This window comes from Hippopotamus amphibius, chromosome 13 (assembly GCF_030028045.1).
Source record: "Hippopotamus amphibius kiboko isolate mHipAmp2 chromosome 13, mHipAmp2.hap2, whole genome shotgun sequence".
Taxonomy (NCBI): Eukaryota; Metazoa; Chordata; class Mammalia; order Artiodactyla; family Hippopotamidae; genus Hippopotamus; species Hippopotamus amphibius.
The window spans coordinates 95,350,826-95,363,202 of NC_080198.1; the positions used below are offsets into that span (position 1 = coordinate 95,350,826).

Genomic DNA, 12,377 nt, shown 5'->3' on the forward strand with positions numbered 1-12,377 from the left:
GGCAAATGGTTCCATTTGTATCATAAATGAAAAGAAGCTGAAATCATACTCCCAAGAATGTAATATGTTTAATTTTGAACTTGGAGGAGCAGCCCTTAAAAAATGGACTTTTTTTTTTTTTTCTGGGACCTGCAACATGGACTCTGGGCTTTGAATCTTGATTTCTTTGCCTGAAAGCTGAAATGTTTAACAAACATGCTAAAATTATCTGCAGGAAACTAATTGACCAAGGGAAGTAATTTGAATACATTCTTTGGGTCGAGTTTGCCTTCATTAGCTCCCAACTTGGTGGATGCCATCTGTGTGCTGATCCACGAATCCCAGTATTCTGAGAGCCCAATTCATCATCAAAGAACTTTTCTAAAGGACCCTTTGAAATTTTATAAAATACATTCGACAAATGTTATTAACCTCCAGGCACTTATAACTAAGGTCAATGCAGTAGACATTTATTGATTAGGCACTGTGTGTAAAGCACGGTGGAGCAGCAGGTCCAATCAGGGCATGATTCCTGCCTTCACAGAGCACAAGGCAGATGGGGAGGAAGATTGTGTCCCTTCATGACGCTACAGTCACACTGTGAGTCTTGGACTCCAAGAGGGGCTCATTCTGCTGCAAACATTGAATTGGCCCTAAAGCAATAAGACACACAACACTGATTTAATGCGCATCTGATCACATGACACTATTGCTTACACACTCTGAGCTTCCCACACACACACTGAATTAACTCTGTTACTGAGTCCGACTAACAGATTTCATACTGCTCACCATACAACAGGTCAATAAATCAAGAGACTAGTTGTTAGGGCAAGGAATAGTGACTTTATTCGGAACGCCAGCAGACCAAGAAGATGGTGGGTTAATATCCCAAAGAACCATCTTACTTGAATTAGAATTCAAGCCTCTTTTATACTAAGAGGAGAGTGGATGCGGTTGGTTGTTGCAAACTTCTTGGTGTCAGAATCTTTTCTTTCCGCAGCTGTTCATGTAGGTCAGGTCAGGACCTTCAACAAGACAAATTGTTATTCTCTGTTCTGCAACTTTTTATTTCTATATGAATTTAAAAATTGTTATATCTTCAAAGGTCAGAGCCTTGAGAATGGGCTATCCTATGTATTTCAGGCTATAGGCAACATTCTTAACTTGTAGCCAAAGCGATAGAGTACAAAGGTTAAAGCAAAATAACAGATCCAATATGGAGTCAGATTTGTTCTTCCCTATTATAAATCTGATGCCTTACCCTTGACCTTCAGAACCCTACACACGCTGGGCCCTACTTTAATTCTTTGACCAGATTTCCTACACATCTCCTGGGCTCATACTCTTCCTGTTTCCCAGGCCTCCTGATGTTTCTCAACCAATCCAAACTGATCCTGCCCTTGGCCACCTCTCCAAATGGACCACCTACCTCTAAACCATGTGGCTGCCCCTCCCCGGTCCCATCTCAGCTCAGGGCTCCCTCCTCAGTGAGGCCTTCCCCACTCACCCACATTCAATCAGGCCTCCTCTTCACCACCACTGTCTTCCCCATCACCCTGTTTCACTTTCTTCATAGCATTTATCACGCTCAAAAATTATCATCACTGTTAGTTGATATACTTATTTATTAACTGTCTCTCCCCTTACCCTACCCCACAATGTCCACTTAACAAAAACTAAATTTTCTGAGTTATTTACTGTAATATACCTTGCACCAGGGCAGTGCCAGGCACTCACTTAATATTCCATGAATGAATGAATCAACCAATCAATCCATGAAAATAAAAAGATCGAAGACAGGTCATCAGTAGTGGAGTGGGAGATGGGGAGAAATGAACAGACACAGAGGTGAAGTTTGGGCGAGAGAGTATATGGGTCCTTGCAGGCAACTAACAGAAATGTGACTCACTAGAGAGGCTGTGGCTTTGAAAGCCACAATTCACTCTCCAAAAGAACTTCTAAGAAGCTTCTAAGAAGCAAAGTTCAAGATGGTAAAGCATTTGGAATTTCTGCCCCTCCCCCATATCCCTGAAAATACACGCTCTTGATAAACTGCATGTATCTTGTCATTGTCTTCCCTATGCATCTAATAAGTATTGGCTGCAATGTTGCTCCCTCCAGCTAGGGACCCCCAGGTTTTACAATCTTTTCACAGCAGAGAGAGGCCATCCACAGAAATGAAAAGCCCTGAAAAGAACCACTTGTTCCTTCCTAAGCACAGGAGAGAGACGCTATAACTTTAAAATGTGTGGTTTCTGTCCCGTGCACTGTGGTGGACAAGCCCATTTTTAAATGTATCCAAAAATGTCAGCTGTCACATTTAAGGGCAGACATCCAGCCCCAGCCGCCCTGCAAAGGTGGGCATGTTATCAGAAGGCCATCACAGAGCACTTAATGGACCTCCACTCCTAAATAAACACGGCGGGGGGACAGGGGGTGCCGCCTTACGTCCTGGTTGTTTGTGTGTTCCTGTCAGACTAGTCAATTTCATTGGCCTGGGACGTTACATTTACTTCTTGGAATATGAGATTGCACAGATCTGCCTTCACGGGCCCTGGTGGCTAAAATGGGGACGGTTTAATGAATCGCAAGTCAGATTCTGTATATAAAGTCCACATCACAAGGGGATGGCAGGGCCTGTACTCAGCACGGGAAGATTTATCTTCCCTGGGTTAGACCATGACCCCGTGGCCCCTCACCCTCCTTTCACACCAATAGCAATGTTATCTCGCTCCCTGAATGGTCCACAGGATCTTATTGGAGGCCCTTTTAAAACCTGGAGCCAGATTATTCTTCAAGTGTCTAAATGATGTTTTAATCGCACTGGTCACCATGAGGTGCCACTTTAACTCTTTCAGGGGAAAGTAGACAATTTCACAAAGAAGGGTTGGATTAGGAAGAATGCATGGTCATTGTCTTTGACACCCGAGTCCAAATGCCTGGCTGGCCCGAGAGCACTGTATTTGTGTCACCGTTGTCCTTCAGCCAGGCGAGCTCAGAGGGGTGTAAAAACCAGTCTGCATTTCGGACATCCCTCCCGCCCAGGTCGCCTTGCAGCCAATTTCTGGTGTCTACCACTGCCTCCTTACAGACATTTTCTTTGGCACAAGTCTTTGTGCTCCCCTCTCTGCCTGTTCAATAAAAGCACACGTGGTTGAGATCATCTGTCATTACACCTTAATATGAATAAGTTTGTCCAAGTTTGAGGTGTCAGAAGGCCTGAACCAGAGTCTGCTAACATCCTTCCAATCCAGCGAGCCTGGGTCCACAAGAATGTTTCCGTGTCCCTTGTCTCTCATCCTTCTGTCTGTGGCCAAATCCCCACTCAATCCCCCAGAACTGTGCTAACAAACTGCTTAATGGGTTTTGCCACAAACATATTAGACCCTCCCCGCACTTTCCAATCTCTCTATTGTGTCCATGCCATTCTGTCTGGCAGGAAGGGAGGCCTCCTCCCCATCTCCAGCTATATAACTTTATCTACCCCAAAGATTCCTCACTTCCTGGGGAGCTCCCTATCTTAAATAGGGACCTCTCTTTAATGTCTCTCTTCTAAAGGAAGCAGAAGAGTGGCCCACTGCTGGTGGGACTCGTCAGCGTGGAGACCTGTAAGGAAGAGGTCTTTTATTTCCCTTGATGAGCTTTGCCTGGAATTTTCTTGCCCTTGCCCCTTCTTTCCATGGAAGGCATGCAAATTCTAATGTAAGAGGGGATGCTGCCCACAAACAAGAGAATCAAGATGACTGCTTCCATTTTTTTTCTTGAAACACAAGCCTAATTTCTCCTAGTCCCCTTTCTAAGAGAGCCATATTTCTTTATTTACAGGAAAAAACAAAAAACAAAAAAACAGGGTTATAAGACTATGACCAAGGCATCTCACCCTCAGCTTCCATCAGGGAGATAAAAGGGAATGGTGTAGATTGGGGTTTACTGGAGAGCACTTTTCACTTTTCAATTGAGCAGACACCATTCGGTCCCAGCCAATTCATACCAAATAGGAAAAGAAAAAGTAAAGAAGTCCCCAAACCCATTTTTAGGAGAAATATACTGACTTATACATTTTAATTTAAATATTAAAAAATAAAAAAACAGCAATGTAGGTCAGTGTGCACCTGTGCCTCAGACAGCTATTAGGGAATGAATTTATTTCCTACGATATATTTTATGATGCTACAAATTTCTTAGGTGTTTTAGGGTCTGTGGTCCTATAAGTATATAAAACAATGATATTAATACTGTAAAACAAAGTTCTCATCTCAATCTTTAATCTACACTAATGTGCACTGTGAATTTCTGAGAAGCAAATCCACGAGGCCAGTTTTCCTAAATATTGATGACCATGAAACAGTTTCTTCCAGCACCATCTCGAGGGGCTGCTGAGCCACATAACACGCTTGTGGGGTGCTAGCCCAGGGAAAAGGGGTCTCAGAAGCTGCCCAGGCCACTCAAATTGCTGGCCTCAGGCCAGGGGCACAAAAGAAGCCTTTGTGGTCCACACAGGCCCAGTCCAGCACCCCGGGAGGCTACCCTGAGGGGTGGGGATAAAGCCCTTTCTAGTAATAAAGTATTTGCTAGGCCTTGCACATCTGTCTCCTGTGGAGGCCTCACAGTATAACCCCAGTCCTTCTTATGATAACAAACATTAGGTGTAGCGGAAAACAGAGACACAAGGACACACAACATCTTGTTGCAACACTTCAAGTTTTGAAGGAAGGCAGAAGTGTGGACATCAAAATGCAGAAAGGTAAGACAACGGTTTCAACCGAGGTTTGTGCAGAGTGCCATTCAAGAAAGACTTCAAGAGCTTGCCTGGTAGGTGGTCAAGGGCAATGGTGCTCCAGACAGAGACATGCCACACACCAGTGGTTCTCAGGCAGGGACAAGTTGGCTCCCCCAAGGGATATATATTTGACAATGTCGAGACACATTTTTGATTGTCACAGTGGAAGGGGGATGGACTTGCTACTGGCATCTAGTGGGTAGAGGCAGGGATGCTGCTAAACACATAGAGCGGCCCCAGCTACAAAGATGTATCTACACATCCACACTTGATGTCCCCAATATCAACTGTGCCGAGGCTGAGAAGCCCTGCTGTAGGCAAAGCACGGAGGTGTGAGGACAGAGAAGCCTGGGGATCTGCAAGCATCTGGCATTGCCGATTAGGGCCAGTAGAGACTGCCTGCCTCTCCTTCCACTCACAGATTATAAACCCCTCAGAGGCACTCGCTTGTCCTACTGGTCTTTATAGTTCCAGGGCCTAGACTATAAGTACAAAAGGAATGACTGAAATATATTTTCCAAGGAACAATGGTGATAAGAATAACGGGAGAACACTGGTGTATTAAGTTCCTACAGCAGCTGTAACAAATTACCACAAGGTGGTGGCCGAAAATGTATTTTCTCACAGTTCTGGAGGTTGGGAGTCTGAAATCAAGGTATGGAAGGATTTCTTCCTTCTGGAGGTTTTGAGGGAGAATTCCTCCTCTCTCCTCTCTTCTCTGGGTGTTTGTTCCTTGGTTTCCAGAAGCATAGTTCCAACCTCTACCTCCATCGTGCCATGGGTCTTCACTTGGCATCTCCTCTGTGTCTGTATCTCCTCCTCTTCTGTCTCTTATAAGGACGTGTGTCACTGGATGTAAGGTCCACTCAGTTAATCCAGGATGATCTCATATGGAGATCCTTAAATTAACTACGTCTACAAAGACGCTTTTTCCAAATCAGGTCATAGTTGCAGGTACTGGGAGTCAGGACTTGAACATAGTTTTGGGGGGTCCACCAGTCAAGTCACTACAACAGTGGAGTATGTGCCTGGAAGGTAGAATGGGAAACCGGTGTAGGAAGGGAAGAGTGAATCCTTCACCTGGGTCATCATTTCTCCAAGAGTTTTGGCCACTTCAGGTTCTCAGTGAGTAAGACAGCAAGATAAAATGGTAGGGGCATTTCATTTTGAAGTAAAAAATATTTCTGTACGGAACACACGGGTGCAAAAATATTTTCAATGATAAAGAGCCTGTCAAGGAGAAAGTTTGGGGGAGTCAATAAAAACTCCACCAAATCCACACGATGTCCCTAGATTTCAAGTCTCTGAAATCTGCTCTAGGCAAAGATTCCATCTGTGCTGTTGGTGGAAAGCCTCATTTTCCTGGGAGCAGAAAGGAAAACTTGAGAAGCTTTCTGCAAAGCTCTAGATGCCACAAAGTAGCTCAGTCTACGCCCAGTCCCCAAAATAAGGAACACTGGGTCTCTGTTTTAAAATTGGCCCTGTCACCCTAAATTATCCCCACTTCTTGCCTTGACACAACCTCGAAAAGCTGCTGCTCAGGCCTGGGCCCATCAAAGCTGCATCGGGGCGAGAAGGGCATGTTTTAAAATGACAGATCTAAGAAGCAAGTCCTCAGCATTCTAAATGACTATATTATTTTAAAAATGGAAACAACTCCTGGAATACCTTGTAATCCAACATTTCTCAATAAAATTTGTGTAATAAATTCTCTGCAGATCTGAAGACCTGGTCTTAGAGTAAGCAAGTGCATCCTGGAGCCATATTGGAGGGTAAATTCAAATAAGTACCGCAGAGGGCAAGGGACCAAGGGCACCTTTGAAGGTGACTCCAAGATCACGTCACCAAAGCAAGCACAGTTTTAGAAGAGGGGAGATGAATGGCCGATTTAACTAAGCTCCCCTCGGACCTCTAGTTGGTAAAGATGGATTCTCCCATTTTACACAAATAGGCTGGTTCCTTATTCCTCTGAAAGATGGAGGCTGGTTGGGCAGGTTTTCCACTGAATGACTTTCAATGTAATAATACTTAATACTCCTTTTGAAACAGTTTCCTCTTTTTCTGAATATTTTCATGGGACTGTAACCCATTTGTACATAAAATTGGTTGAAAGTGACATGTTGAAAAGTCCGGCAAACAGTGCAGCCCACTCTATTTTCAAGGAATATAAAATTGGGCTCTGTCTGACACCTTGAGTGCGCTTGTGAAAACAGAATGTCACATCTCAAAGGGTTATACTTGATAGTTTTTTTAAAAATAACATAAACAGACCTCTCTAGGCAAACAGCCCCTTTGTACTCCAGTTTCCATGGAAACGCTGGCAATTGTATTTTTTATGGCATGGTCTTTTTCAGTTGGCTTTTAAAAGCCTGGTTTAGGCAGCTGACTTAGTGACCCTCAGAATTCAGGAAACAATCTTTATCAAGGCAGCATATGATATTTTGATAGATCCTCAGTATAGTGCCCTTGCTGTAGACCTAGTTGGAGAAGAGATGTATAATTGTTGTACAAGTTGGAGGAGGTAGACCTCATTTTCTCCTGAGCACTGCTGCTATGATAATTCATTTTTCCCAACGTCCCCACCTGAGAATTCCTGGGCTTAAGGGACCAGATAGAATATTTGGAGTCTACCTTATAGAAGTCCCAAAAATATACGATGATAATCCCCTCTCCAGAAGGTGGAGCTTCACTGCCCCCTCCCCCATGCTCCCTTGAGAGTTACTGGACTCTGTGACTCACTTCCAAAGAATAGTGTCTGCAGAGGGATAGATCATGACTTTATAATGAGGAGACCTGGTGGACACCAGTGTGAAGTTTAATATCCATCCTCAGTAAGTCACATGGACCCCATGGCCTCCCTGACATGACATGATTAGAAGGTCATTTCACCTCCATAGAATTTGTCTCCCAAACATAAAACCTGATTCTAATGATATTGATAGAATAAAAGGAAAACATCAGACAAACTCCAATTGAGGGGCATTCTACAATGTGCTTAACTTTGTAATCTTCAAGACTATCAAGATCATAAAAAACAAAAAAAAAGTGACAGATGGTCATAGATCCCAAGAGACTAAGGAGACATAATGGCTAAATAAAATTGATTTCCTGGATTCAATCCTGTAACATGGAAAAAGACACTATGGGAGAACTAGTGAACTCCAAATAAAGCCTGTAGGTCAGTGAATAGTGTTATACCAATATGAACTACTTAGTTTTGACAAATGTACCATGTTTACCTCTTAGAGAAAGGGAAAATGGATGAGGAGCACATGGTAACTTTCTGTACTATCTTTGCAACCTTATTATAAATCTAAAATTATTTTAAAACTAAAAAGTGTACCTTAAAAATAAAATAAATTAGCACATTTTCAAAGTTTAAAGAAAAATGATCAAACAAAAAATATGAGAAAGTGCCATCCTTTTGTGTAATGAGGTGGACTCATTTCAAGATGACAGTACTGAGACAGGATTAGAAAAGTGAAAAATAAGAGAGACACAACACAACTGGATACAAGAGTCTAAATTCTAAAAAAAAAAAAAAAAAAAATCAGATTTGAAAAATATCCAAAACTAATAGATCATTTCCCATTGCCCAGGACATGGGTGCTTAAACTGTAGTTGGAATTATAATTTTTGAAGAAGCTTTGTGAAAAGTCAGATTCCTGGGTCCCATCTTCTTCACTCTAAATCAACAGATATAAAATCCAGTCATTCACATTTCACAGAGACCCATTGCCTCTCTGTGGTAAAGTACACAGACTCTGAAAGAAGTGAAGTATCTTTCCATTCCCTTTGAATTTTGCTGGTGATGAGCTTTAACCAGCAGAATGCAGCAGAAATGACTCTATGTAACTGTGATGATTAATTTTGTGGGTCAATTTAATCGGGCTACCAGGCACTGACACTTACTTAAACATTATTCCCTACAGATGTCTCTGGATGAGATTAACATTTGAATTGGTAGACTGAGTAAAGCAGTTTGCCCTCCCTACAGTGGGTGGGCCTCATCCAATCAGTAGAAGACCTGAATGAAACAAAAATGCTGACCCTCCTATGAGTTTTCTCTTCCCACCTCTATGTTTATCACACTTTCGAATTTAATCAGGAGGGTGTATTTTTTAATTATTTTTTTGTTTATTCTCTGTTAGTGTGGAGGGGAACATATTAGAGAGCAGCATTTTTTTTTTCAATTGAGATATAAATGACATATAACGTTGTATAGGTTTGAGGTGTATATGTTGATATTTGACACATTTAAATATTGCCTTACGATTACCACCGTAGCATTAGCTAACGCCTCTATAGTCACATAATTAACATTTCTTTTTTTGTGGTAAAAACAAATAAGAATTATTTCTTAAGGATATCAAAACTTTGTAAGAATTTTTGCAAATAGTTTCCCACTCCATTATATGCAATTAAATTTATATAGTCCACCTTCCTTGTAGAAAATTTAAATATGTTAATATGTTGCGGAATTAGCATTATTTTTTGCTTGTAATTCCTTTCATTGTTTTATGAGCAGAAAACAATTACACGTCCAGAGATTAGAGAGTTACCTGTATTTCCTTCCAATTTTTTTATCAATTGATGAATACATGTAGTCCACCTGGAATTTACTGTGATGTATCATCTCCTTGGAAGGCTGCTCCTTCATCCCAGAGAGCCTTTCTCCCTGGTCTTAAAGACCTATTTCTTTGAATCTACTATGTTGAAAAAAATAATTTAAATTGAATTTTAAAATATTGTTGAAAGATAAAAATTATATAATTCATACCAACAGAAATCCTGCTCTGTAAAGAACAGTTAAAAACCTGAATGGCCTCATAAAAGTTAGTAGGTATCCACTAGATAAAAGATTTGAAAGCCCAAGTCCCCTACAGTAAGTTCCCTACATCCGAACCTTCATATTGTGAACTTTCAAAGATGCGAACATGTGTTTGCATGTCCAGTCACATAAGTTAGTTCACGTGTCTGGTGTACATTGTCACATGCGTGCATCCTCTACAAGTGGTTGCGCTTTTGTGTACTTTACTGTACAGTACAGTAGTACAGTATCTTCATTTCAAGCCCAGGATGTCCAGCAGTGGTGATGTAGCTGGTACTGCTAAGAAGCCCTAGGAGTTGGAGGCCCAGAGAAAGTACCAAGAGAGACAAGAGGAAGCAGAAGTAACTGAAGAATCAGACAGATTCACGATGCAAGAAATGGCAAGGGTTTGTTTCTTTGTTTGTTTGTTTTCTATATGAGCAGGCACTGTTAGTTTTTTGAGGCAGAGGACTGGAACTTAGAACAGTACACAAAGGTTGCAGCAGCCATTCAGAATGCAATCCAGTGCTACCATATTATCTATGAAGAGAAAAAAAAAGAGCTACTACCCAGACATTACTGGATCGTTTTTTCAAAAGGGTAGATAGACTTGAATCCAGCAAGGGACCAGAACCTGTGCCATCAATGTCAGATGTGGGTGAAACTGCAGCTTGCCCCTCATCTCCTATTGTTGATGGTCCTTCAGCTCTACCATCTCCCACCTCCTCTCCCTCCTCCAGTCACTAACTCTTCTTCCCTGTTCACTTGATGCCAGCTCCTGTATGCCAGCTGTTGTACCGGACTACTGTACTTTTCAAGGCACTGTACTGTAAGATTAAGAAGGTTTTCTTTATTTTTGTGTTTGTTTATGTATTATTTGTGTGAAAAGTATGATCAACCTGTTATAGTACGGTATTATATAGCTGATTGTGTTCGTTGGGTACCTAGGCTAACACTGTTGGACTTAGGAACAAATTGGACTTAACGAACACACTCTTGGAATGGAACTTGTAGGGAACTTAAGGTAGTTAAAAAAGAAATATGTGAAAGGAACCTCAGATCTACCACTTGTTAGCTATGTGATCTTGGACAAATTTCTTAATTTTCCTGTGCCTCATCTTCCACTTCTGCAAAATGATGATCATAATATCTATCTTGAAAGGTTGTTGAGAGCAGGAGATACAGAGCATATACAGAACTCACGCAAGGCCTCAACTATCAGATACTGTAAATTTAAATTTTACTGTATAAATTCTTTCCTCCTCCATCCTACTTTGAGAGGTGTACCTACTGACACTGTTACACTTATTATGCCAGGCTCTATGTATTTGTTTCCTGTCTATCTCCCCTTCTAGATTCACAATCTTTAACGGCTTGCCTATGACTTTATTTCTGTACCCCTTAGTTCCCATTTTGACACCTAAAATACAGCAGGCCCTCACATAATTTGTGTGGAATGAATAAATGGCTTTAAAATATCGAATAAAAATATCAATAAGTGCAAAAGAATATCACCTGAACTTAATACAAAAAAAATATTGTGTCAGATTGTAGAGGAAAGAACTTGCTAAGCTGTGAAGCAATCAACAAATACCCAAAGGTAAGATCTAGAGATGCGATTAGGTGAAGTTAAAAGATGTGGGTGGTAGTTAAAAATGTATTAACGTGAGGACGTTCACCGACTGCTCCTTGCCTGTCGAAGGGACAATGCGCTACTGTGTTCTGATTTTGCACTCTCCTCTCCCTCCTGGGGAGCAAGGGGCTCAGCAAGGCTTACTCCGAGGATGTGAGGTGCAGAAAGGGAGACTGAACATGGAAGAATAAGATCAAAGGGTGAGGAGGAATTAGGAAAAGGTGAGGACAACCTTCAGAGTAAAAGCTGGGACTGGGAGGAGGAAATCTTCAAACATACTCAAGAGTAAAGAGCACAGTATGATGACTTAGAGGTCCAGAATAGGGAGGGTGGGAGGGAGTCGTGGGAAGGAGGGGATATCAGGATATATGTATAAATACAGCTGATTCACTTTGGTGTACCTCAAAAACCGGCACAACAGTGTAAAGCAATTATATTCCAATAAAGAGCTTTAAAAAAAAAAAGAGTACAATGGATCCTCGTGTACCTATCACCTAACTACAATTATCTGCATTACAGATTTATTTTACGTAATTCTCACCACAAGTTCTTATATCAAGTAAATCCCAGTCTACAATCAAAGTTCCTATTATTTCTAAAATGGAAAGGAGGATTCTTTGATGAGGGAAGGGTGTTTTGGGAGAATGAGACATTTTGAAGAGTATGGGATGTAAGAAAACTAGAAAGCTGTAAAAAGGGAATATGAAGCATGTTGCTAATTATTACATAGACAATCCCCCTTAATTCCTTCTAGAGACATACATAAAGACTGGGATTCTTCTTCATCAGTTTTGGGATATTATAGGATAGCTGAAGAAGATAACCTAGTCAGTCATGGAGTCTACAGGACTGTATATCAATACAGAGGAAGTTAAAAGATCAGCTGCCACTTGCCAAAAATATGCTTTATCAAATATGAAAAAGGATAATTAGTTATTATAGAGAACAAAATAAGTTGTTTAAATTCATAAGAAAAAATAGCAACACCTGTAGTGAATTGAATGGTGCCCCACCCCAAATTTATCCCCATCCTAATCCCTGAAACCTGTGACTTTTACCTCATTGGGGGAAAAAAAGTCTTTGCAGATTTAATTAAGCTAAGGCTCTTGAGATAAGAAGATTGCCCCGGATAATCTAATGACAAGGATCCTTATAAGACAGACACACAAAAG

General features: G+C 41.3%; 1 protein-coding gene across 1 annotated transcript in view; it reads right to left on the reverse strand.

Annotated features, from left to right (window-relative positions):
• Positions 1 to 816: 816 nt before the first annotated feature.
• The window catches only part of RAB28 (RAB28, member RAS oncogene family), a 224,468-nt gene continuing 212,907 nt past the window's right edge, over positions 817 to 12,377 (reverse strand). Inside the window, exon 7 of the mRNA XM_057706378.1 lies at positions 817 to 1,007. Coding sequence (XP_057562361.1) covers positions 996 to 1,007 — 12 coding nt within the window. The 3' untranslated portion in view covers positions 817 to 995. The remainder of the gene's footprint in view (positions 1,008 to 12,377) is intronic.